General features: G+C 41.9%; 1 protein-coding gene and 1 pseudogene across 1 annotated transcript; one reads left to right on the top strand and one right to left on the bottom strand.

The window, feature by feature from the left end:
• Positions 1 to 9,078: 9,078 nt before the first annotated feature.
• LOC121620079 lies at positions 9,079 to 10,667 on the bottom strand (annotated as a pseudogene).
• A 3,331-nt stretch (positions 10,668 to 13,998) lies between these two features.
• thap7 (THAP domain containing 7) lies at positions 13,999 to 21,907 on the top strand. Its single transcript, XM_041955706.1, has 5 exons — positions 13,999 to 14,070; positions 16,526 to 16,605; positions 17,067 to 17,204; positions 17,300 to 17,410; positions 19,483 to 21,907. The coding sequence occupies exons 2-5, from the start codon at positions 16,526 to 16,528 to the stop codon at positions 20,864 to 20,866; spliced, it is 1,713 nt and encodes a 570-aa protein (XP_041811640.1). The 5' UTR covers positions 13,999 to 14,070; the 3' UTR covers positions 20,867 to 21,907.
• The last annotated feature ends 2,133 nt before the right edge of the window (positions 21,908 to 24,040 follow it).

The following is a 24,040-nucleotide window of genomic DNA, read 5'->3' as shown; positions in this document are numbered from 1 at the left end:
CATCAACAGAGGCTGGACGTGAACTTGTTTTGCAATGCGAGGTCTGAAAAAGAAATGAAATGACACTTACCATCATGATGAAAAGAACCGTTGGGTTATTTCACAATAAATCAAGTGGAGCTGTACGCTCTGCCATTTCTGTGTCTCAGCCCCCCCCCCCCGGAAGTGCAGTTGAAGCTGCCACAGTATGCTCCCTTTGCCCTCAACAGTGTAGCTAGCTAGCCAGCTAACGTTGCCAATGTCAGCTGAAGCGAGCAAACTTCATGACGAAGTTCCATGAAGAACTTCAGTAGCTCATTGATGAAAAACAAATATCACACCAGATTCAAACAAACCCACGTTTTTGTACTTTCACTTTCTATCAAAACATTTTTAGCTTTCAATCAAGTTAACTCTATTATATTTATGTTACAACTCCAAAGTTAATGACAAAGGATTAAAGATCTTATACTCATTTACACTCACCTCCTGCCTGTCTTTTAGCAGGAGTTAAATTGGGCACTGTAATTCAGACCGTAGATTGACGTATTACTCCGCCTCAATTGGATGGCAGTATGCAGGTAGAATCCCTCTGCCAGCAGCAGGAGTCCTCTTATTGAGAGCAAAATGTGTCTATGCTTTAGTCCAGGCATGACCAAACTATTCCATGAAGGACCGTGTGGCTGCAGGTTTTCATTCCAACCAAGGAGGAGCGCACCAGGCTGGACTCATTTCATCAGCTGATTATCAGGTGACCTCCTGATTGTTTAAAAAACCTGCGGCCCCACGGCCCTTTATGGAATAGTCTGGACATGCCTGCTTTAAAGCACGGCATATCTCCAGGATATAACAAGTTGTTTATGTCTATGCTTCAACCCTGCCATTAGTTTAAAGAGGTGTTTTTTTTCAAACTCAAATGCGGAAGTAAGTATTTTTTCTCTGTAGCTCACAGACCTTCACCCCCACCATTTTTTCTTGTTTTTTTTCAACTGATAACTTGATAAAGCAAGTTCAGTCAATTTGACACATTTTTCAAATCATCAAGAAAGTGACCTACCCACTTTACTCGGGGATCAGCCAGGGCTCCCTCCACCATCTGCAGGCGCTACAAAGCACCGCTGCTCAATCCTTTACAGCAACAAAGAGGCATGATCACAGGACCTCCGTGCTGCCTCCCTACACTGGCTCCCTGATAGATTTCCAAATGGTTTAAAAATGTATTGCTTACATTTAAAGGTCTATAATGGTCTTGTCCAAAACCCATTTCTGATCTGTTGACCTGGTACGTGCCCCCTTGATCATTAAGATCGGTGGATGGAGCCCTGCTGGTTCCTCGCTGGTCTCAGTTTATAACTGAGGGTGATGGGCTTTAGCTATCAGACCCCCACACTATGAAACTCGCTGCCTCCTGAACTCTCTGGATTCTTTTAAATCTCATCTTAAAACCTTTCTTTTTGTGTAAGCTTTTGGAAATGTTTGATACATTTCTGCCTCATCTGGTTTTATTTTGAGTTTGATTTTGTAAAGCTGTGTGTAACATTGTTATGAAAGGTGCCATATAAATAAACTGTATTGTTGTATTATTATTATTATACATGTATTTTTTCTGTAGTGTGGAAGTCGGTGTCGTACGCCAACACCTCTGGCATCTTAAATCTCCTGGACCTTTGGCTGAAAGGCAACTCTTTGCTGACATCTTCACCTTCTCAGCTTGTTGACGTGATGATATTATGTTTACAGCTCACCTTGGGACGACACACTTGTTGCAATAACTGAGCTGATCTATAAGACTCAGTGTTTTCACCCATTGTCTTTTTTGCACCTTTCATTCATTTTGAATTCTGACCTCCATCCAGTTGCAGTGAGAGTAACTCATTCATGTCGATTTGGTTGCGACCTAAGCAGTGTGCATGTGTTTCAGCTAAAAGACTGTGGTCTCTGCTCTAAAATGTGCATACAGCCAGTCACGCAGATGCTGTCATTAACCTGCACTCGTGCTGATTTGGTCAGCCGGGCTGTCAATCACCGCTGTTCTCAACACACCAAAACAACCACTGGAATATAATGTAGTCACATCTGTGACCTTTTTCTTCCTCTTTATAATTATAAGACACACTTTGTTTTTTCTGCTACAAGTCCAATAGCTTTATTTCAGGCTGTTAACAATCCTATCTACACAAACAAGACACTTTTGCCACCACCTAATTCCATCAAGTCAAATACAATTTGTATTGGGTTTATTTTGAATTTCTTTATTTTATCGAAATGATTCGTTCTTTGGAGTTACATTTCATTTTGTTTTTGGAAAAAAAAATCATCAAATTTCAAAAAATAGCCTCCTGCAGCTCTTCTTCTTTGTCTTCTTCTTCGTCGTGAGTTGGATGTTTTCTTGCGTCGGTTGTTGGATGTCTTCGTTCCTTGCTGCCTCTTCGTGGGCCCATATTTTGTCTTTGACCAGCAGCATCCGTTCCAGCTCTGTCTTTTCTTTTTCCCACTGCTCTGCTCTTCTGGCCCAACTCTCTGACAGTGTGGACAGCTCCTCTTTGCACTTGTTTCTGTCGTCTGAGAGCTCCTTTCTAAAGCTCTCCTCTCTCTCAGAGAGCTCCTTTTGGTGGCTTCGGTCTTCTGCTGCCAGCCGCTCTCGTAGTTCTTCGCAGGTCGCTTTGCTCTGATTCAGCGCCGACTCTGCGTCAGTCAGCTGGGCCAAGGTGACGATGTAAGCATTGGTTCGAGCTCGTCTTTTCTTGGTGGCCCTGCTGATCTGTTTGTCTTTCTGCACGAGGACCTCTTTCAGCTGGCTCACTTCTGCCTGCCACTTCTCATTCAGGGCTGTCGCTCCACTGGAGGCTTCGAGCTCTTCTACAGAGGCTCTCATCCTCTCGGGTTCGTCTTTGAGGAGGCTCTGATTAGGAGAGACCAACTCCTCAGCTCTCTTTTTCAGGTCCTCCTGTAAAAAAAACAAAAAGGCTGAACAATAAGTGAAATAGTGCAAAAACATAAAAATGAACAATATATACAAAGAATGGTGATGCAATAAACAATATAAACAATAAAATTTACTGTTGGCAGTGACAGTGAGTGGTGTTAAACTGCTCATTAATGGATGAGACATGGCCAGTCAGTGGAGCCTCAGCCTTTTGTTTTTTTTCAAAAGTGCATTCTTTTTAAGGCGGAGTCAACTTCCATATATGGGCATACCTTGATCTTTGCTGTCACTGTCACTGTCCATACTTAGGCACCCCAGAGCCAAGAAGCCAGTCCTTCACTTTTGGTATATTGACTAGTTGTATTAAGAGACAGTTTAGCTTTTTTTTTGAGAACATCAGATCATCAGTGCAGAACAAGATTAACCGCAATGGCAAGAAGACAGGACAGTGGCAGATGGGTAAACACCTCGAACCAGAGACAGCGGCATCCTTTTGCTCATTCGGCTCAGGAGTCGCCTCTGGAAGACAGAAGGACCTTGCGGGAGAAACTCTCCAGCGCAGAGGAGGAGAACAAAAAGTTAAAGGCCGATCTCCGGAATGCCATCAAGGGGATCGGCGAGAGGGACGAATGGATCGGCTATTTGCAAAAATGTGTCGCCGATCTGAAGCGCACACATGAGGAAGCCATCGAAAGCTGGAACCACGAGCGCAGGGCGCTACAGGAGGACCTGAAAAAGAGAGCTGAGGAGTTGGTCTCTCTTAATCAGAGCCTCCTCAAAGACGAACCCGAGAGGATGAGAGCCTCTGTAGAAGAGCTCGAAGCCTCCAGTGGAGCGACAGCCCTGAATGACAAGTGGCAGGCAGAAGTGAGCCAGCTGAAAGAGGTCCTCGTGCAGAAAGACAAACAGATCAGCAGGGCCACCAAGAAAAGACGAGCTCGAACCAATGCTTACATCGTCACCTTGGCCCAGCTGACTGACACAGAGTCGGCTCTAAATCAGAGCAAAGCGACCTGCGAAGAACTACGAGAGCGGCTGGCAGCAGAAGACCGAAGCCACCAAAAGGAGCTCTCTGAGAGAGAGGAGAGCTTTAGAAAGGAGCTCTCAGACGACAGAGACAAGTGCAAAGAGGAGCTGTCCACACTGTCAGAGAGTTGGGCCAGAAGAGCAGAGCAGTGGGAAAAAGAAAAGACAGAGCTGGAACGGATGCTGCTGGTCAAAGACAAAATATGGGCCCACGAAGAGGCAGCAAGGAACGAAGACATCCAACAACCGACGCAAGAAAACATCCAACTCACGACGAAGAAGAAGACAAAGAAGAAGAGCTGCAGGAGGCTATTTTTTGAAATATGATGATTTTTTTTTCCAAAAACAAAATGAAATGTAACTCCAAAGAACAAATCATTTCGATAAAATAAACACATTTAAAATAAACCCAATACAAATTGTATTTGACTTGATGGAATTAGGTGGTGGCAAAAGTGTCTTGTTTGTGTAGATAGGATTGTTAACAGCCTGAAATAAAGCTATTGGACTTGTAGCAGAAAAAAACAAAGTGTGTCTTATAATTATAAAGGGGAAGAAAAAGGTCACAGATGTGACTACATTATATTCCAGTGGTTGTTTTGGTGTGTTGAGAACAGCGGTGATTGACAGCGCGGCTGACCAAATCAGCACGAGTGCAGGTTAATGACAGCATCTGCGTGACTGGCTGTATGCACATTTTAGAGCAGAGATCACAGTCTTTTAGCTGAAACACATGCACACTGCTTAGGTCGCAACCAAATCGACATGAGTGAGTTACTCTCACTGCAACTGGATGGAGGTCAGCATTCAAAATGAATGAAAGTTTTAAGGTGAGATTTAAAAGAAGCCAGAGAGTTTAATCGTGTTGAGGGTCTGATAGCAGAAGCCCATCACCCTCAGTCATAAACCGAGACCTGTGAGGAAGCAGCATTTCTGCAACGGCCCACAAATAAAGCAGAAATAGTCACTAAAAGGTGATGTTAACTGTAAATTGACTGGCTGTTGGAGGCAGACAGCCACGAGGCGGCAATTCCAAGTTTGTTCTGTTGTGATCAGCACAGAACCCGATGTTAGAAGCTTCAGATGGGCTTCCCTGTGGGTTGAAATACACGATCGCTGAGGAATTTCATTTATTTTCCTTTTCTTTAAAAGAACAGCTCCTTTTTGTAACATAATTATTCATGGACGGGCCTGTGGTGATGATGAAATCTCTTTTTAAAACTAGGAGCAATTGTACTCAGTTAAGAGTAGAAAGTGTGTGTTACATACGGAAGCAAATCAAATATTACTTTAACAATAATAATGGTAATTAAAAAAAAGATTGCTTCATATGGCTTTTCACTGTACTGTATAATGAACTAAGTGGCATACCACGCTCAACACTGTATATCATAACATTGGGCAGCTCATGTGTCTAGTTTTAAAAAACTTTGTGTCTGTTTAGTGTTTTGTGCAGTGAGCAGACAAAAAACCATCACTGAGAATTCAGCCTGCTGCTCCAATTATGGAAAAGTCATTGAGCTTCAATAACATCTGAAGGGACTGGTGTGCACCCAATGATGGATATGCAAAAGAAATGCAGTAAGAAAAGAGTGAGACTCCAAAAAAGATGAAAATTACAAAACACAAACTAGCACTTTCCCACTGAGCAAGCAACGTCTGTGGACATCCAAAATAGACGTTCCAACAGGCCACAATCTGGATGTTTATATGACATCCAGAATTAGTCAATAAATGACATTGAGGGGCTGCACGGTGGCTCGGTGGTTAGCAGCGTCGCCTCACAGCTAGAAGATCCCCGGTTCGATCCTGCCTGGGGTCTTTCTGTGTGGAGTTTGCATGTTCTCCCTGTGCAGCGTGGGTTCTCACCGGGTTCTCCGGCTTCCTCCCACAGTCCAAAAACATGCTTAGGTTAATTGATAACTCTAAATTGTCCATAGGTGTGAATGAGCGTGTGTGTTTGTCTGTATATGTAGCCCTGTGGTAGGCTGGCGACCTGCCCAGGGTGTCCCCTGCCTTCGCCCGAGAGACGGCTGGGATAGGCTCCAGCCCCCCCCCGTGACCCTGCAAAGGATTCAGCGGTGTATAGATAATGGATGGATGGATGACATTGAGAAAAGAGTTCGGCCTGGCCAAAATCTGGATGTCTACCAAAGACAAAAATAAGTTAAAGGAGACCTTCAGATAGGCCACACTCTGAATGTCCAGTGGAAAACAGTTGGAAGAGAATTCTGACAAGATATCATTTGGACTTCCACTGACAACCAGAATCAGTTCGCGAATGATGAAATAACACTGAGAATTCAGCCAGAACAACACAGATCCTGGGTCAGTTAAACTGTTCACTGGACAACATGTGAATTAGTTAATGTACTGTCACGTTTAGATTCTGCTATTTAAAGCATTTTAGTCTATATTTGTATGAGAAGTAATACACAGTTAAATAAAGTTGAACCAGTACTGTTCATGTTACCAGGCTGATAGCCACCTGCTGTGAAAAACAAACACAGCAGCTTCAGTAATTCAAAAGTGTTCCAGGTATCAGTCCAATGAAGTGACACCATGCATGAGTGTATAAAAAAATACTTTTACAAGCTGTTCTTCCCAGTTACCCAATTTGAATGTTTAACATTTCCAAATGTAAAGTCTTCATCATCATGCAGTCAGCAAGTCTGGATACTGGATAACCAGTAATTTTCGTCTTTGACACATATTTCACTGACATCTATATGACGTCCAGAAATGACATACACAGACTTTTAATCTGGCCCCTCTGAGGACATTCTCTGGATGTCTAGTAATTGCGTCTTTAAAACGTAATTTTCATTGTGTCCATATAACGTCTAGAAAAGGCATCTATACTATGTCCAGAAAAGACGTATAAAAACCCTAACCCTTTCATTCTGGCTCACCTGAGGACGTCTTCTGGCTGTTCAGATATCACGTCTTTATGCTCAGTGGGTGTATATGTATGTGTATATATATATATATATATATACACACATACAGTAACATGACTTTCCTTTATTGAATAGGATAAATCAAAGTAATCCATCAGTTCCTTTCAAAAGTGAAGTCACACAGTGCTCTACAAGATAGAAAGCACAGAATCAAAGCATATTATTCATCACAAGAATAAATACACATTCTCAAAGGTCTGTATATAAAACATCCTGCATGTCTGCACACTGGAATAAATGCAGGACAAATCCATACTTAACAAATGAACAGACAAATGTCAGGCCTGTACACACACAGTACACAGCACAATAGGCCAACTGAAATAATTTAAAACATATTGGTCTCTGATCAGTCGACCACTGTTGTCATCCGGGAAGATGGCTGGATTGTCCCAGTCCTCGTCTGATGGCACTCTGGGGGCCCTCTCCTTCCTCAGGCAGGCCACATTATGGAGGACAGCACAAGCCACAGTAATTTTGCACGCTCTGTCTGGACTGACCCTCAGATGGTGCAGACACTGGAAGCGTGCCTTCAGGAGGCCAAAGGTCATCTCGATCCGAGCCCTTGTCCTGGCACAGGCATTGTTATATGGCTGCTGTGTGAGGTGTGAGGCAAAACGGCTCACAAGCATACCCTCTGTCCCCCAGCAGCACACCAGAGTTTTGTGTTGTTTGTGTTACAGTCAGCACACAGCGTGCACTGAAGGTAAAACTCACCTCCCGCTCAAGTTTTTTTATTTCGAGGTCCAATTTTCTGAGTTTCTTCCTTTTGAGTTCGGATTCCAATGAGAGGTCTTCAATCTGTTTTTTTTATATATATATATTCAATGTCCAGATGTGCCAGTTTTATAGCTTGTGAGTTCTGTCAATACAGAACAATTAGCACAGCGGGAATTTTGCATGATGAGAATGCACTTCCATTAATACTCACTATGTGGCACGGCTAGCTTTCACCCTGTACAGCATCTGGGTCCTGTGACAGAAATGGCATTTTGTGTGGGCACCAGATGATGACTGAATGAGTACTTCCACTTTACGATACCCCAAGCCTTCTGGAATCAAGAGAGATCATCTCCTCATCCAAGTCCTCTGCTACTGCTCCTGCTGCTCCACTGGTGCCTTCATATTGAAACTAGTAGATCAGACACTCCAGGCCTACAGTCGGCCTTTGATGGAGTACTCACTGGATCATCATCTTCTTCTGCTGGGGTTAGGTCAGCTAGTGGTGACCCACCACCCGTGCCTTGCTTGTTTTTTTTTTTTTAATTGCTATAAGTACAGACAATATGTGAGCAGGCACCCTCTGGGTACATAGTATGTACATGCATTATATTTGTCAGGGCACTTACCGTTCTGCAGGATGTTATTGTACGTGATCTTTGGTCTTTGACCGCTTCATATGCCTCCATAATTATCTCCTGCTCCAATGGGGAGAAGTATGCTGCACGAGATGCCATGGTGAATCAGTGAATCTGTCATTGATTGCGGGCCCTATTTTGAGGAGCTGTGTGTTGCAACTCGTCCTGGATTGGTTTCACCTGGCTTGATGAATCCGTGTCTACTTATCCAGGCTTGGCGTTTGTGCAACCAATTAAGCCTGAACTCTGTTGTTTAGGATTGGTTGAGCCAGGCTCAATAACTTATCCTGGATGTCTGAATCCTACTTTTGTGCAACAGGCCCCAGGTTGTCCCTCCAAAATGGCTTCCAAATAAAGTTCAGCTTGTGTTGTGATCAGGCCATCAAGACACCAGGAAGCAGAAGGAAAGGTGTGCAGTTAGCACATTGCTAGCACATGCTAACTCACACACACAGGAGGACGGCAGGTCCTCAAATTTTTCGCAAGATTCAAGTATGAATCTGTCAGATCATGTTTAGAGAAAGAAAAATGACTGACAGACTGAAGCCAGGACAGCAGAGGCTGCTGTAGGAGCACATGAATGAACAAGGTGTCGAAATCACCAACAATCACATATGGCTACAATGTTAACAACTTTGGCCACAAAGTACACTTTAATTGATATTTTTTGTTATTTTAAGGTAAAGTCGACATTAGAGCAAACTGTCCTGGATATATTGGGACTATATAAACTATATAACAAGATTAGACTAATGTGATGCAGATCTTATAGTGTTTGAAAATCTATAAATCTGTAGTTTTGTTATTTTAGCACTGTCTTCAGGTTTTGTCACAGTACGTCTACCCAGAATTCCTCCTGCTCCTCCAGCTCGTCCTCATCTCCACGCTGTGCCTGTCCTGAAAGACACAAACAGCACAGGCTCCTGTCAGTGATTCATATTCATGACACAGAATCTGAATGGTCTCAGTGACTGAGAGTGCTCCTTGTCAGCTTTGGCCTTGGTGCTCTTTGTCAGACTTTCTGAGGCACTTCAGGCTCGTGCTCCCTCCTCTCGGCCAGGTGCTTCAGCAGCTCCGCCTCCTGACACTAAAGGGAGACAACGGGAGGATTTACAGTCAGCCTCTACCTGTGTCAGCCTGGTTTTGGTCAGACTTGTCTCAACTGTGTGACTGTGAGTCTGTTGAGTGAGAACACTTGGTATTTTCTGGTGGACTTATTTTTTCATAGCATCATTTTTTAATTGACCACTGCATGACTTAATGCTGACAAACAGAACTCGGGCTAAAAGAGAAGTTCATCACTCATAACACTATAAAGTCAGTTGTTGGGTTCCTCAGGGATCATTTTTAGCTCCACGGCTTTTCTGTCTGTAGGTCGGTCAGTTCACCACTTTGGTCGAGACTGAAATATCTCAATAGGGAAAAATCTCTTCACTGCTGTTGCCCTAATTTCTCTACACACACCTTCCTCCTGTCTTGGACGGCGTCTAGTTTCTTCTGGATCTCCTCCAGTGAGGGTTTTTGACGAGGCGGCGTGGTCGCCCTCAGCTCAGGCCACCGTCGAAGGTGGGCAGCTTCAGGATGACCTCGAAGGCCTGGCCACTCGCTTGCTTGTTCAGCTCGATGACCTCCATGTACCGGATGATGCACAGGTTCAAGTCCACCACGCCTCCTACGAGAAGAGAACGAGACCATCAAGAAGCCACAAAGTAACAGAGGGCTCTTCTGCAGCAGGACACAGCTGTGATTCTAATAACTGATGATTTCTAGGATTTCAAGTGTCTGTGTGGGTTTGCTCTGGGTGCTCCAGTTTCCTCCCACATGAAGTCCAAAGACAAGCAGGTTAGGTTGAATGCAGTTACTGTGTACACCCTTCTCACCCAGTGCATGCTGGGATAGGCTGACCTACATCAGTAGGATTTGTCCTCTGAAGATCTGTACCAGATTTCACAGTATTTCATCTAAAGCTACACTTAATATTTAAGTGGTATGATCAATAACATGAACTTCATTTCAATTGAAACATCTAATTTAAACTTTGTCTGAACTGTTTTACACACTAAAGGCTTCCTGCTGTGTTGACCTGATCATTGGTGCTGGCTCAATGCAGTCATGTTCTACTTTATGTGTCAGTTATAAATCCTGCCAATCTGAATCCTGATCATCTACCAACATCACAGCACTCTTGTTTTTCGGACATTTCCAAATGATTCTCTTGACTTTCTCAGGAAAACATAAATGCTGGCTCTGTCCTAGTCGTTTTTCTATAATCATCTATTAAGGATAATAATCTATAAAGGATCAAAGCTGCTGACCCTCTTTCTTGTCAACTGTGGTGTCTCTGGGTGCAGGAAGGATGCAGGAGCAGAAGAGAGACACCAGGGGGAGCTCTCGCATCTTCTCTCTGTACGTTGGAACATTTAGAGATGAAAAAAAGAAAAACTGCAGTTCAGCCATAAATATGTACAGATTCAGTCAAGTGAACAAGGCATCATCTAATCAGGAAACATTATTAAAACCTGTCAGAGAGAATAATCAGTGAAGTTTTACCTGCTAGAGTCATTCTGCTGCTGCTGCTGCTGCTTTGGTCAAAGACACTGTGTTGAGGTAGAGTCTGCTCCTGAGGAGAGACGAGGAGCAACATTTAAGAAGATACAGCAGAGTAAGTGCAGTACAACTGCTCTCTGGTGTGAAGAGAAACCTGCAGAGAAAAAAACAAACTGAAGCTTGTTAGCTTCTTCAGAACCAGGATGCCCTGGGTAACGCCTCTCAGGCATGACACACATAAGCAGCTCCTCCAGGAGGTAAAGAACCTCAGAGGAAAGTCTGCCTGTCAAGCAAAACGCAGGAAACAAAATCCCTCTTTTAAAAACTGAGAAAACTGAAAGAAACTAAAAAACAGGAAAAATATCAAAACTTTGCTTTGGGAATAACTTTTATCTTTAGGAGGATCTAGTCTTAACCTGTGAGGGTAAATTCTTAGAAACATCATCATTCTAAGAATTTTCTTACAATTGTGTTATTAAGAGCAACTCTTTGCACTAAGAATATGTATGAATATGACCCTAGGTGTTATAAAGGTGCAAAGGGGCAACACATCATTATCCTGCAATGAATCCTACTGCTATGAGTTTTTGTTGAAACAGGTCATTTTGGAGGCTGTTTAGTTTCTATTGCTGTTGAATTGTCTTGCATTATACTGAGAGGTGTTTTTAATATTTTCCCACCTCATCTATATCAATAAGGAAGTGAGTGTGGAGTGAATATAACGGTTGCAGGTTGTGACCATGCAGAAAGGCAGATGAAAACAACAAGTGTGAGTTTACATCCATGTCTGTCCAGGCTTGTATAATATATGTAGTGAAGACTTTTATGGGATTTAATAAAGAATTAAATGTATTTTTTTGCAAAATGGAAGCTCTCACTATATTGAAATGTGTGATTCCAGTGAATCAAGACTGGTAGAGAGCTTCATCACATGGTACAAAGACAATCACCTGAAGCTCCATATCAGCAGAACCAATCAGCTTGTGGTATCAACTACAATGCTTCAAATATGGATGTTGCTGCAAGGCAGCTACAAATTGTAAAACGTGTATACTTCGCACACATCTCCAATCCAGCAGTACAGACGATCTATAGAATCAGCACAGTTTCATGGTGGACAACCAACATATGTATATATGTATATATGGGGGACATGGGTTAAAGAAAGAAGAGACTGAAGACACAGGATTATGCCAGAGCATGTGCCTCTGCACTTCAGCATGCACGTGTCACAGATCTGAGAGCACTACACAATGTAGAGATGTCACATGACAGACTGAAGTTTTCTGCCTCCAAGAAATGCAACACAAATCTTTCTGAAAAATGTAATTATGAAACTGGATTCTTACAGGAAAAAGACAACTATGTGCCTTCCTCTCGTAAAAATGTCATCCACAATTATTTCCACTATACTGCTTGTACTCTGTCTTTGGTAGACCTTTTGCAGATTTCTAGATGGATCATTAGTCTAATAAAAATGCATGTCAACACAAGTCTGTATGTTCAAAAAATGATACATGTTGCTCAGCAGCTTTAAAAAAACATAATGGTACATCACCACTTAGCTTTAGCTGATCTACCTGACGCACTGGTTTGGCCAGATTATATCCTGGCCGACTTCCAACTGAGCTTTCTCTTATATTTGTGTATTCTGACATACATGTTACAGTCAAAAGTGTACATTGCTCTGGTAATCAAACTGTCATTTTTTTCTGTGAACACCAAAATGTTGTGAACCTAAATAAATAAAGAGTAATGGAAACCCAAGAATTAAAACAATTGCTTCTTCATGCTTCAGCTGATCTCGAAAATTGTCGTTAAAGAACCAATTAAGTTATTATAATTCAGAAAAAAGGTCCCTGTGAGTGTATAATACATTTTTTTCCTCTCAACTGTAGTGGAGTTAAAATGTAAAGTAGCATAAAATGGAAATATTCATGTAAAGTACCTCAACTGAAGTACAGTATCTGAGTAAGTTTATTTAGTTACATTTTACCACTGCAGACACAACATTTGAAATCTTTCATAGGTGCCTTTTATCATTAAGAAATTACTGAAAAAATGTGTTTCTTTAAGAAATTTCCAAATGACCCAAAGAAATTAATTGTCTTTGATATGTTTTTTCTAATCTATGACAATTAATGGAATCTACCAACTTCGATCATTGACAATGTGTCAATTTTTCATCAAGACTCCCTTAAAAAAATCTCAGTTTTATGAGTTAAATGCATTCTAAACTTTATGAAATGTCATTTACAGAAAGTTCTTCATGATTTGTACCTTGTACCTTGTCTTTTTCCTGTAAGAATCCAGTTTCATAATTACATTTTTCAGAAAGATTTGTGTTGCAACTTTCTTGGAGGCAGAAAACTTCAGTCTGTCATGTGACATCTCTACGTTGTGTAGTGCTCTCAGATCGATTGAATGCCCTAAAGCTCACCTTACTATAAAATCAGCAAATGTAGTAAAATAGTTATTTCTATCTTTCTATATAAGACATGCAGGCTGCTCCATGTGTACATAAAAGATATGCCTCTGTAAAGTCAGCAACACAGCACCAAAGTGAAGTGTGAACTTGAACAACAGTGATATTTGTGTGAAATCAAGCATCAACACGCAGAGTTGAAGTAAAATGGTTACGTCACAGCAGTTTGTTAATTTATATAGTAGACATAACAATTAAAAAAACTCAAAGCCACAATAAAAACTCAGTGAGACGATTTTCTAAAGATTCTGAAGTCACTCGACTCTGCATATAGAATCAAGAAGAATCAAGGGGTGAAATCATCACAACCAATGGATGAATACAGGCCTTAGTGACACACTATATAGGCAGAAAAACTGAAACCTGGACACAAAACAAACCTTAGGAAATGAATCACATTCTTACAATACTTCTTTTACTGAGGTATGCAAAACATTTCACCAGAGGAGCTTGGCACTCAAACCACTGGTGCACTACTTGAAAGCGATGTTGAATCCAAACTTTAGTCCATATTGCCCTATTGTGGAACAACAGAAGTATAACAATTAATAACATTAATAGTAATAATACGGTTGTGTCTCGTAGTTTAGCATATATTGATGAGCTTGGTTTAAATTACAAAGCACTCTCATATTCAAATACATTGTAGTGCACTAAATGCCTCTCAGTCATGCTGATGCATGTTTAAATAAAGTTTTATGAAAAAAATGGATGACACGGGAAAGGAGGAAGAAGGTGGACGAGGAAAATATCAGCCATCTTCGTAAGGTCGAAATCTGAAGAGCAGTGGTAATATTTTTAGCGTGTTTGAATCATCATGTGCTACAGTGTTTTCGGAAGTTAAACAGTAACCCAAAGCTGTAACTGGCGTCATGCCCGTGACGTTTACAACGGGTTAGCATTTTGCTAGCTCCGGGCTAGCTTGTGACTGTGTGGGTCTGTGTATGACCCAACTTAGCGTCGCAAAGTTCGGTAGCTGCAGGAAATCGATGACAGAGTCTCTGCATGACAAGTGTTCTCTGTTTCATTGCAGTTTGTCAAAAGCGAAAGCGCGTAAATTGATCCAGCTAGTAGTTTAAAATGCAGTCGTGACAAGGAGGCACCGGGAGTCACATTGGCTACGTTAACGTTAACCAGCGGCTCCCACAGCGGTCTGCTGAAACCACGGCTCAGAGGCTGGAGGGACAGGGTCTGGTTCAGGAGCCAGTGCTCCCGGCCTCAGTCTAACACACAATACTGTTCAGATTTTTATATTGCTGACATCAAGAGCATTAAACATACAAGACATCAAGTGATGATAAACAAGAAGAAATAATTACGTGAACTATGAAGGGTGATAGGGCTACATGTTCTGTTTCCTTCAAAAATACAGCACACAGTCTTCCTGTTAGTAAGTTAAAAATGGATTTGTAAATGCGATTTTATCATGATCAGAATTAAATGAATAATTTCTAAAGATTTCTTTCGTATTGTAGGGCTGCAACTAATGATTGTTTTTATTATCAGCAAATCTGCCAGTCTAATCGTGTTGCCATTGTTACTGTTTGTATAATGATGTTTGAAGGAAGGTGAAACATTATTATTCTAATAATGTCGATGTTTTTTTTTAATTAATAAATACTACCATTTCCTGGCCATTAGCCAGTAAACTTCTAGCATTTCTATTTCTATCAGCTGTATTTTCACAGGATTCCTTACAGGACTCTCTGAAATGTACTAATTCCTAATTTCTTCCTGCCCCAGAACCTCGCTTGGCATTTTCTCTGAACCCTGACATGCTCTACATGGTCAGACATACTGTATGTGGATGGGCCTTTCCAGACATTCACAAGGCCAGCTCCATTAAGAAATGGTTTTCCCACTTTTGTGTGGAAGAGCTTTACTGGTATCCAACACACTTGGGATGAGCTGGAGGGCGGACTGCATGGCAGACCTTATCAGTGTTGCACCTCGCTGATGTTCTTGTGGCTTAATGGGAATATTTTCCTGCAGTCCGGTTTCAAAGTTTGATGGAAAATCTGAAAGGAGAAGTGCAGGCAGGTATAGCAGCACAATAATGCCCATGGTTTTAGATTGAGATGATCATCACACATGGGTTTCACTATGTGTCAAATCACACCCTTCCAGAAAGTCCATTTCTGGTTTAGTTTTTTGTTTGTTTTAAAACTAGCTGGTTTCTTTGTCGTATATGATCAGGGAAATATCTCTGGACTGCTTCTGGGATAAAACAACATGTATGAAGACTTTACTTTGGGTTCTGAAACTGTGATGTTTTTTTTTTGTTTTTGCGTTTTAAGGACTAAATGATCAATCAAGACAATTATCAGCAGATGATTGAATAATGAAAATAATACACAGTTGTACAATCACAATATTCTTTTATATTGCCGTTAGCCAAAAACTCCCCGACAGTACCCCGGCCTCTGCTCTCATATCCTAACACATTCTTTACTGGTGTGTGAAGTAGCTTTTGATCTCAGCAACAACACGTATCCATCTGGCTGACTACATTTTTGTGTTAGAATAAGTTTATCTGGTGATTTTCATTTGGCAGCTTTCATCTAGAGCAGAAATGAGTCAGTTATTCATTAGACAGATGATATGAAATTCTTGTTGGAAGCAGGGAGCTCTGCTAAAAATGAACTAATGATCAACTGCCATTGATCAGCAACAGCTATGGTCATTGAAAAAAGTTTCCATAAAATCTCACTTATTGCACATTTAAATTGCCAAAATAAGCGCCTGCCATACTTCTGATTAACAGCCACTTTAGATCTGAAACCCAGTGCAGAGTGTTAATCTGTACAAGCACAATTTGTTCACCATGAGAAGTTGTACACCAGCATAATGTGGTTGACAGCATCAAACAGTTGAGCTGCAGTGATCCACTGCAGCCTTTGAAGAGGCTGTGTGCGAGGGTTCGGTCCAGAACAGGCTAGATTTAAAGGTATGCTCCTGTGGAACATTGATGGGTGCAGTGAGTGAAAAGTTTGCATGTGAGATTGTGGAGCTGTGGTTGCTGAACAGTATCAGCTGTTCTGTACAGTTGATGGTGTGAAGAAGGTGACAGTACATCTGATGTTAAATCCTTTTAAAATCAGACTCTTCCAGCGGGATGTTTTCTGTTTCAGGTTCTCTGTTCAGAATGAATTCTTCTCATGATTGAAACAACTACAAGAGGTAACGATACTTGTCAAAACATATAACTGGCTCCTTATTTTTCTCTTCACTGTTTCGCTTTCAGATGCCAAGACATTGCTCAGCAGGCGGCTGCAAATCTCGGGACAATCGCGAGACTCGTAATGCTGGTATCACCTTTCACAAGTGAGCGTTTCACACATTTTGTAGAGCGTCTGGGTCGTATGCGCCTGAGTTTTTTATATGTGCTGGTTTCTGTTGAATTCACTATTTCCAGTGCTGTGATAGCAGTGTTTCCTGCACGATGGCATTTTGTAATGCATGTAGTTGGTGATTAGCAGCTTTTAACTTATGCTGAAATGATAAGACAATCTCATATGATTACTGTGATCTGATTTGTCAGCTGTTCACATGAATCGTCACAACCGTCACCACTGAGCAGTGGGCTTGTGATCAAATACAAATACATCAAAACAAAACACTATAAATGTTGTTTAATGCCTTGCCTTGGAGGTTCTTTGCAGTTTTTTATACTAAGTCGTCTCCCTACGTAACTTGAACTTGACAACTGATGTTAATTAATGTCAGCACTAAAGGGACAACATGCTGTTAATTGATCAATAATAATTTGTCATTGCGATGGCCAGATTACCAAAAGGAGAAACTAGAAGGAACCTTTGGATCACCAACTCCCACCGTGCAGACTCCTGGGATCCTCAGACTGACTTTGTCTACTTTTGCTCCAGACACTTCACCCCAGAGAGCTTTGAACTGACTGGATGCAGGTAGGTAGACTCAGTCAGGATGCTGCAAAATATGAGTCTGCTGCTGATGGTGATGAGACAGCAGCCTAAAATATGTCTGGCCTTTTCACTCACAGTGGGATCAGAAGACTAAAGGAAGATGCGTTTCCTACAGTATTTGATTCCTCTTCAGCAGCCAAATGCAAAAGACCAAGAACACTGCAGAAACAAGAAGACTTTCCTGTCAGGTAAACAGAAGTGATGCTGGCTGCTAATGAGCACTGTCTGGAGACAGGACATTAAAGATTCTCAGCTTGTAAAACGATGTAGACATGATTTTATTTTATGATTTATGTTACTACAGTGTTATTTGTAGATTCTAATGTGGTTAAAAACATGATAATAGTAAGAAATTCTTGATTTAGCATTTTTCTTAAAGTTACAAAGTGCTTCACAGGGTAAAAAATATTCAGTATGTTTGATGGATATGGCAGGAAGCAGAATTGTTTTTGGGAGACTTCATGAATACGTTACCCTAAATGTCGCTAGCAGCGTACATGCAGCTAATATCCACCTCATTTATTAAAATATCAGCAGGATCACTGCAGGGCATTCATCTGAGAAGCTGCAGCTATCATTGTACCCATAAATGAAAAACAATGATTCAGCTATTGTCTCCAAAAAAGCTATATGTACAGTCAAGCCCAAAATCATTCATACCCCTGGCAAATTTTGACTAAAAGTTACTTTTATTCAACCAGCAAGTATTTCTTAATTGGAAATGACACAGGTGACTCCCAGAAGATAATGAGATGATGTACAAGAGGCATCATTGTGGAAAAAAAATATTTCTCAACTTATTTGGCCAAACAATTCAATTGTCTGACCATAAAACAGAAGACGAAGTGAAGTCTTCTTCTTTGTCCAGATGAGCATTTGCAAAGGCCAAGCAGGCTTTTGTGTGCCTTTTCTGGAGAAGTGGCGTCCTCCTTGGTCTGTGTCCGTGGAACCCAGCAGTGTGCAGTGTCTGGTGGACTGTCTGCCTTGAGATGTTGCCACCAGCAGAGCCCAGATTCACCAGGATGGCCTTGGTGGTGATCCATCACCTCTCTCACTGTCCTCCTGGCCAGCACAGCTGTCACTTTTGGGCTCCGACCATGTCCTCTGAGATTTTCCACAGTGTGGAACGTCTATTTATTAATAATACTTTGCACTGTAGCCACTGGAACCTGAAAACATTTAGATATGGCCTTATAGCCCTTTCTGACTTGTGAGCAGCCATGATGCACAGCCACAGGTCCTCAGTGAGCTCCTTTGTCTTAGCCATGACTGTCCACAGAGCAGCTGCAGAGAGCTGCTGTTTTTCACCTGGTGAGGTGATTAAGACAGCTGTTCCTAATAAATCAGTTTAATTAGGATGCTTTAGAGCAGCATGGACTATTTGGAATGGTATAGAAGTTTGGATTTTCCCATAGACTGTAACAGTTTGCAAAGGGTATGAATCATTTTGGACATACCACTTTTTGTTCAAATGTAAAAAAAAAAAAAGCTGGGAGATATTTTTTTCCACAATGATGCCTCTTGTACATCGTCTTATCATCTTCTGGGAGTCGCCTGTGTCATTTCCAATCAAGAAAAACTCGCTGGTTGAATAAAAGTAACTTTAAGTCCAAATTTGCAAGTGTATGAATCAGTTTGGTCTTGACTGTACATATACCTGTACAGCAGTGTTGAGCAAGATACTTTCAAAATGTACTGTTACATATTACTGGTTACTTTCATTTGAAGCTAATAAGTTGAGCACTACGTTTGCGTGGCTTTCACCAAAATAACTGTATGGCTTCATGTTGTGGTTTGTGATAAAAACAGTATCTACTATAGTGTTGGCATAACCTGGTCTCTGTGGCAATATTACCTTCTGATTGGCATTTTTCCTTTTTCATGCAACAGATATACTCTCATTTGAATCTATGCAGCTGTCTGCACTGGCTCTAGAAGTTCGTACTGCTATCCTTGTGAATACACTCATTAACATAATGCATTCCCAAATTCTTTACCCTAATTTTAACCATCACAGCTAAATGCTTGTCCCCGACCCTTACTCTAACCCTCCCCTAAACCTAAAGTGGGTTCATTTTGAGAAAGATCTGCCATCAGACAGAAGTATGAACAACACAGCAATAAAAAACGTACACAGTGCTATACAGAATCATGAACATGCAAAGGTTTATCCTTTCATTTTTGAACCATTTGCATGTCGCACCATGTGAAGGAAAAACTAATGGAACAGACATTTGTCACTTTATCTTTTTTTCTGTAGGAAGAATTCCTGCTCAGGCGACCAGGACACAGATCAGCAGACAGAGAAATGTCAGCCTTCAGAGGAACCTACAGATCAGAGGTCAGTGGCAGCAGCTGAGGTGACTCATGAAAGCAAACCTGACTCTTCTCAAGAGCCTTCTCAAGAGCCCTCGCTGCAGGAACATGGTCCTTCACCACCAACAGCAACTCGGCCTCTCTCCCCATCATGTTACATGAGGCGCCTGCCCCCTCCTGCAGGCTTCTACCTGTCGAAGGAACACAACTATGCTCAGCTCTGCCCCCTGTTGTGGAGGAGACGTTACAACCAGGCTATTGACTGCTTGGAGAAGGCTTTACGACAGCTGCATGCGGCCAGGCGGAGGGAGAACCGTCTGCGGAGCACTGTGCTGAGGCTCCGTGATAAACGGCTGAAACAGGCTTTGCTTGTGTCCCAAGATGGTTGTAAAAACAGGGGGAGCTGGGCACCAGGGGGGGAGAAGAGACGAGGCAAAGGAGGCTGTAGTCATGAGGAGAGTGAGACTGACGCTAAATCTGAGGATATAGGGGTATTTGAGGACAGATGTGTTGATCAGATGGAGCTGGCAGGTTGTTTTCTTTCAGACACCAACAGCTGGTCTGAGGAAGAGAAGGGATACTGCTTTTACTGTGGAAGAGGACAGGCACAGGTTGGTGGTCAGGTGTCACGCAGAGCTGCAAAGTCCGGGAAAGATGCTGAGTCCACAGTTCAGGACTGTCTGAAGATTCAGAGAAGTGTTGAAACCAGTACTTGCAGCACAACTGAAAACTCCAGAGACAGACAGATAATGAGGTTGGAGAGACTACCTGGGAACAGCGTGGACACCAGTGACTCAGATATAAAAACTTCACAAGTCTTGCTCCAAACTCAAGGTGCTCAGCCTGAGACCCCTGTTGGAGCGACTCTGAGTGATATTCATGAGCAGACTGTGCAGTTTGTAGGCTCTGAGCAGAAGCTGCTGCTCCCTCACATGTGTGAAGGGGAGCCTGAAGCTGTGGAACAGCAGCATGACCTCGACCTGCAGCAGCAGCAGCTCTTTTGGATACAGGACGGTGCTGAGGGACAGGTCATTCTGGTGCCCGTCTCTGCTGAAGACGGATTACAAAGCATTCTCAAGATGGATGGAGTCGATGATGAAGCACAGGGAACTTTGGTGTCAGAGGTGGATCTTAAAGGAGAGACGGGACACCTGACAGAGAGCAGTGGAGGTCTGTCCAGAGAAGAAAGAGCCTGTGGTGGTGAACATGGTGACCAGCATGCTGTTATCAACACTACACTGGTGGAAATGAGAGAAGACGTGAGGGAGAAACTTAAAGAGCACCTGGAGGGATTTCAGCTTCAGCTGAGCACTGAGTTCCTAACCTGACAGGATGTTCTGAACGAGCACAACAGGATCACTTTGTTGTTAATGATTGATCTGTGGAAGCCATCTCTGCCAGGCTTCCTGAGTGTGCTGTAAGCTGTGCACATTTAAATGTGGCAGCACTTAAGAATCAACAGAGCAAACAGTCACAAATGATGCTGTTGTAGAGCAACACGTCTTTTTGAGAAGCTTTAAAGACAAATTTGAGTCTTTGTCACTTTAGAAAGGTGGAGCTCGTCAGGTAAATGGGCGCTTCTGTGTGCAGAGCCAAACCCACAATGAATGTATCTTCTGACAGGTGTTGTGTGTGCATCAAAGCCTGATACATCATCTTCATCGATGCCACAGAACTCTAATGTTGTCATAAAACTATTAACACACATCAGTGAGCCACACTGTTGCACAGGGTGACATGTTCCTTCATTAGCTTGATGTAGTGTATGTGGGATCGACTCAATCACTGTCTGTCTGAATACTCACTAAACATCTAAGAGGATCACTCCTGCACTCCTTCCTCCTGCTGAGTAACATTTCTTAATAACTACAGTGACCAGTTTTTGAAAAACTCTGAGCATTTAAAAAAAAAAATACTATATATTTGTGAGGTACTTTATAGATTTACATCTTCAGTAGGAACGAGTGGGCTTGAGGATGAGATGCACAGACAGGTTTGGAAAGCCAGAAATTATTGACAGACACACTAACAGGTTTTGGGCTTTTCATGGGACCACAACAATCCTCTAATCTGTAAATGAAAAAACATTAAAGATACAGTTGGTAAAGAAATAACATACATAAAATGAAAATAAATCTCTGATGTTGAAACAAAAAGATTTTTTGCGCAGTGTGCAGTCCATACAGATCAGTGAGGAAGACTAGTGGCTGCTTCTAGATAATCCACTAGTAACATTCTATTTGATGCACTGCTTAGGCGAAATAGTTGCAGATGACTAAAATTCAGCATCACAAATTGATCTGTCAGTGAAATGTCATGTAATGAATGCATCTTGGGGTTCTCCTGCATTTCTCTGAACATTTCTTATTTCTGCACTCTGTTTTTTTTTTTGCAATAATTACCTTCAATGAAATGTAACAGATTGGAAAATGAAGTGGGAAATAAAAATGTATTCTAGACTCACATATTTTGTTCCCTTTTCTCCATATGTTTAACTCATGATGTAAGAGGTGCTAACAGATAATTCATTTATGGAGTGAACAAATCAAATCTACTAGTGACACAGTAACTCGTTTGTTACAGATACAGGTAGCGTGTCCATCTTTTGACACGTGTTGAGCAGATCACATTGTGAGTGTTGATGATGTGAAGTACCTGTAGAATTTATCAGGCATGAATAAATGTCAGGATGTGACCCACGGCAACTGGGTGATGCTGTTTACTCAGCATGCACTCCTCTGGAAGGCCCACAGTGTTTCCATGCTGGATGTGTCCTTTCTGCTCTGTCTTACACTGCATCACATCCTCAATATCAAAACGTGTTTTATCATTGCCCACGGCCTGTCTGTTAAGGGTTTGTCTTGTTGGAAGGATCTGACATGAAATTTCATTTGAAACCTTTTGTTCCAGGACCTGGAATGAACTGAATGAATCAAGCTGTGCACCTCCCTTCAAGGAAACGCTTTGTTCACAACATAAGTACAGTCAATTACTTGAACTGATATACCAGATTCAGACTGCTTCTAATTCCTGAAATCTTATCTATTCATGATAAGTACGGGGAGCAGAATCTCCAATCACACACACACACACACCGAAGATGTAAAGCATTAGAAAGTAAAAACAACACAGACTCTTGTACCGTTTGCCATGTGAAATAATAAAAATAATAAAAGGAGAACTCTAACCATCCTTAGCATTGTTTCATGACCATCCCACCAAAACGAAACACTCCCCAGGCGTTGGCAGCTAAATGCTCCCCAGGCCGTTTTACACATGTCTTTCTTGTTCAGTCACCTGGAAAACTCTGATTCTGTAATCCTTTGAGGTTGAATTAACCAGTATAATGACTGCTTACTGTTAAACTATTCACAAAACTAAAGTCATTATTTACTGTGTCAGTAACATATGTATGTGTGTTTTCATGGTCAGTCCTCACCCTGTGAAAACAGTAGTATGGCTCGAGGCTGGGGATGAGCAGAGAAAACAACCTTGATGATGTCACAGTCATGTTATGCTATTTCAGTTTGGGCTTGGAGGAAGAGCAGCCTGGACATGTGAAAGACATGGGTGTATAACAGGCATAGAGGCTATAACAAAGAGATGCTAGCAAGTGGCATTCTGGGAAATGTAGGCTCCAGTGTTTTTGGAGCTTGAGTCACACCAGAGATTAATAGTTAGTCAGCCTTTGCTGCACAGATTGTGAGCATTCTGTTGTTATTCTGACTCTTGTGAGTCCCACCACCCACACACCCAACTTTATACAAGTGAAATACTATTTCCTGGAGTCACTCTGTCATTTGTTGTATTTCAGCGACATAAACATCCACCAAGCAAGTTTTTAAAAGGCTCCTAAAATGTTCTTTTGGAACTTATGCTCTCTTCTATTCAAGGTCATTTGTAGTGACTTGTAGGGAGCATGATGTAATATCATAGGAATGTTCGAGGTTAGCTCAAAGTTTCGTGTGTGAGTGTGTTTGTGTGTTCATGGATATTTGTGTTCATGTTTGTGCGTCTGTGTGTTAATGCAAAGCATCTGGAAGCAGCTCAGCTCAGCTCAGTAACACTGAGGTTGAAGGAAAGTGGGAAAGGTTGATGGTCTCATACTGAAACAATTCACTGTGGCTTTTCTGATTGGGTGTGGCATCAGGCCTTCCCAGTCATATATTCAAGGACCTGGAGGAGAAGGAGGAGTTGGGTCGCCGACCATGTAAGTCATTGAAATCATATATCCTGACACACCCTTCACCCCGAGGACATCAGCTGCTCTCCACAGTATCTGTCCCAGCCAGGAAAAAGCTCTCTTTTTAGTTCAGCCTGAGTATCTGCTGTCTGCTGGAATTCTGTTGATTCTTTTGTAGTTTTTTTCAGCTTTTTTCTTCAGATAGATTCTTGTGGTTAAGCCTTCCCCTCACTTATACACCCACCCCACTGACTGTCTGAAGTCATAAAACCAGATAGAAAGAATGTGGTCGAGCCTGTTTCCTTCTCCCTCTCCGTCT

The sequence above is a fragment of the Chelmon rostratus genome, chromosome 16 (genome assembly GCF_017976325.1).
Source record: "Chelmon rostratus isolate fCheRos1 chromosome 16, fCheRos1.pri, whole genome shotgun sequence".
Taxonomy (NCBI): Eukaryota; Metazoa; Chordata; class Actinopteri; order Chaetodontiformes; family Chaetodontidae; genus Chelmon; species Chelmon rostratus.
Note: the sequence above shows the minus strand (reverse complement) of the source record. Positions and strands in the feature narration are given on the sequence as shown.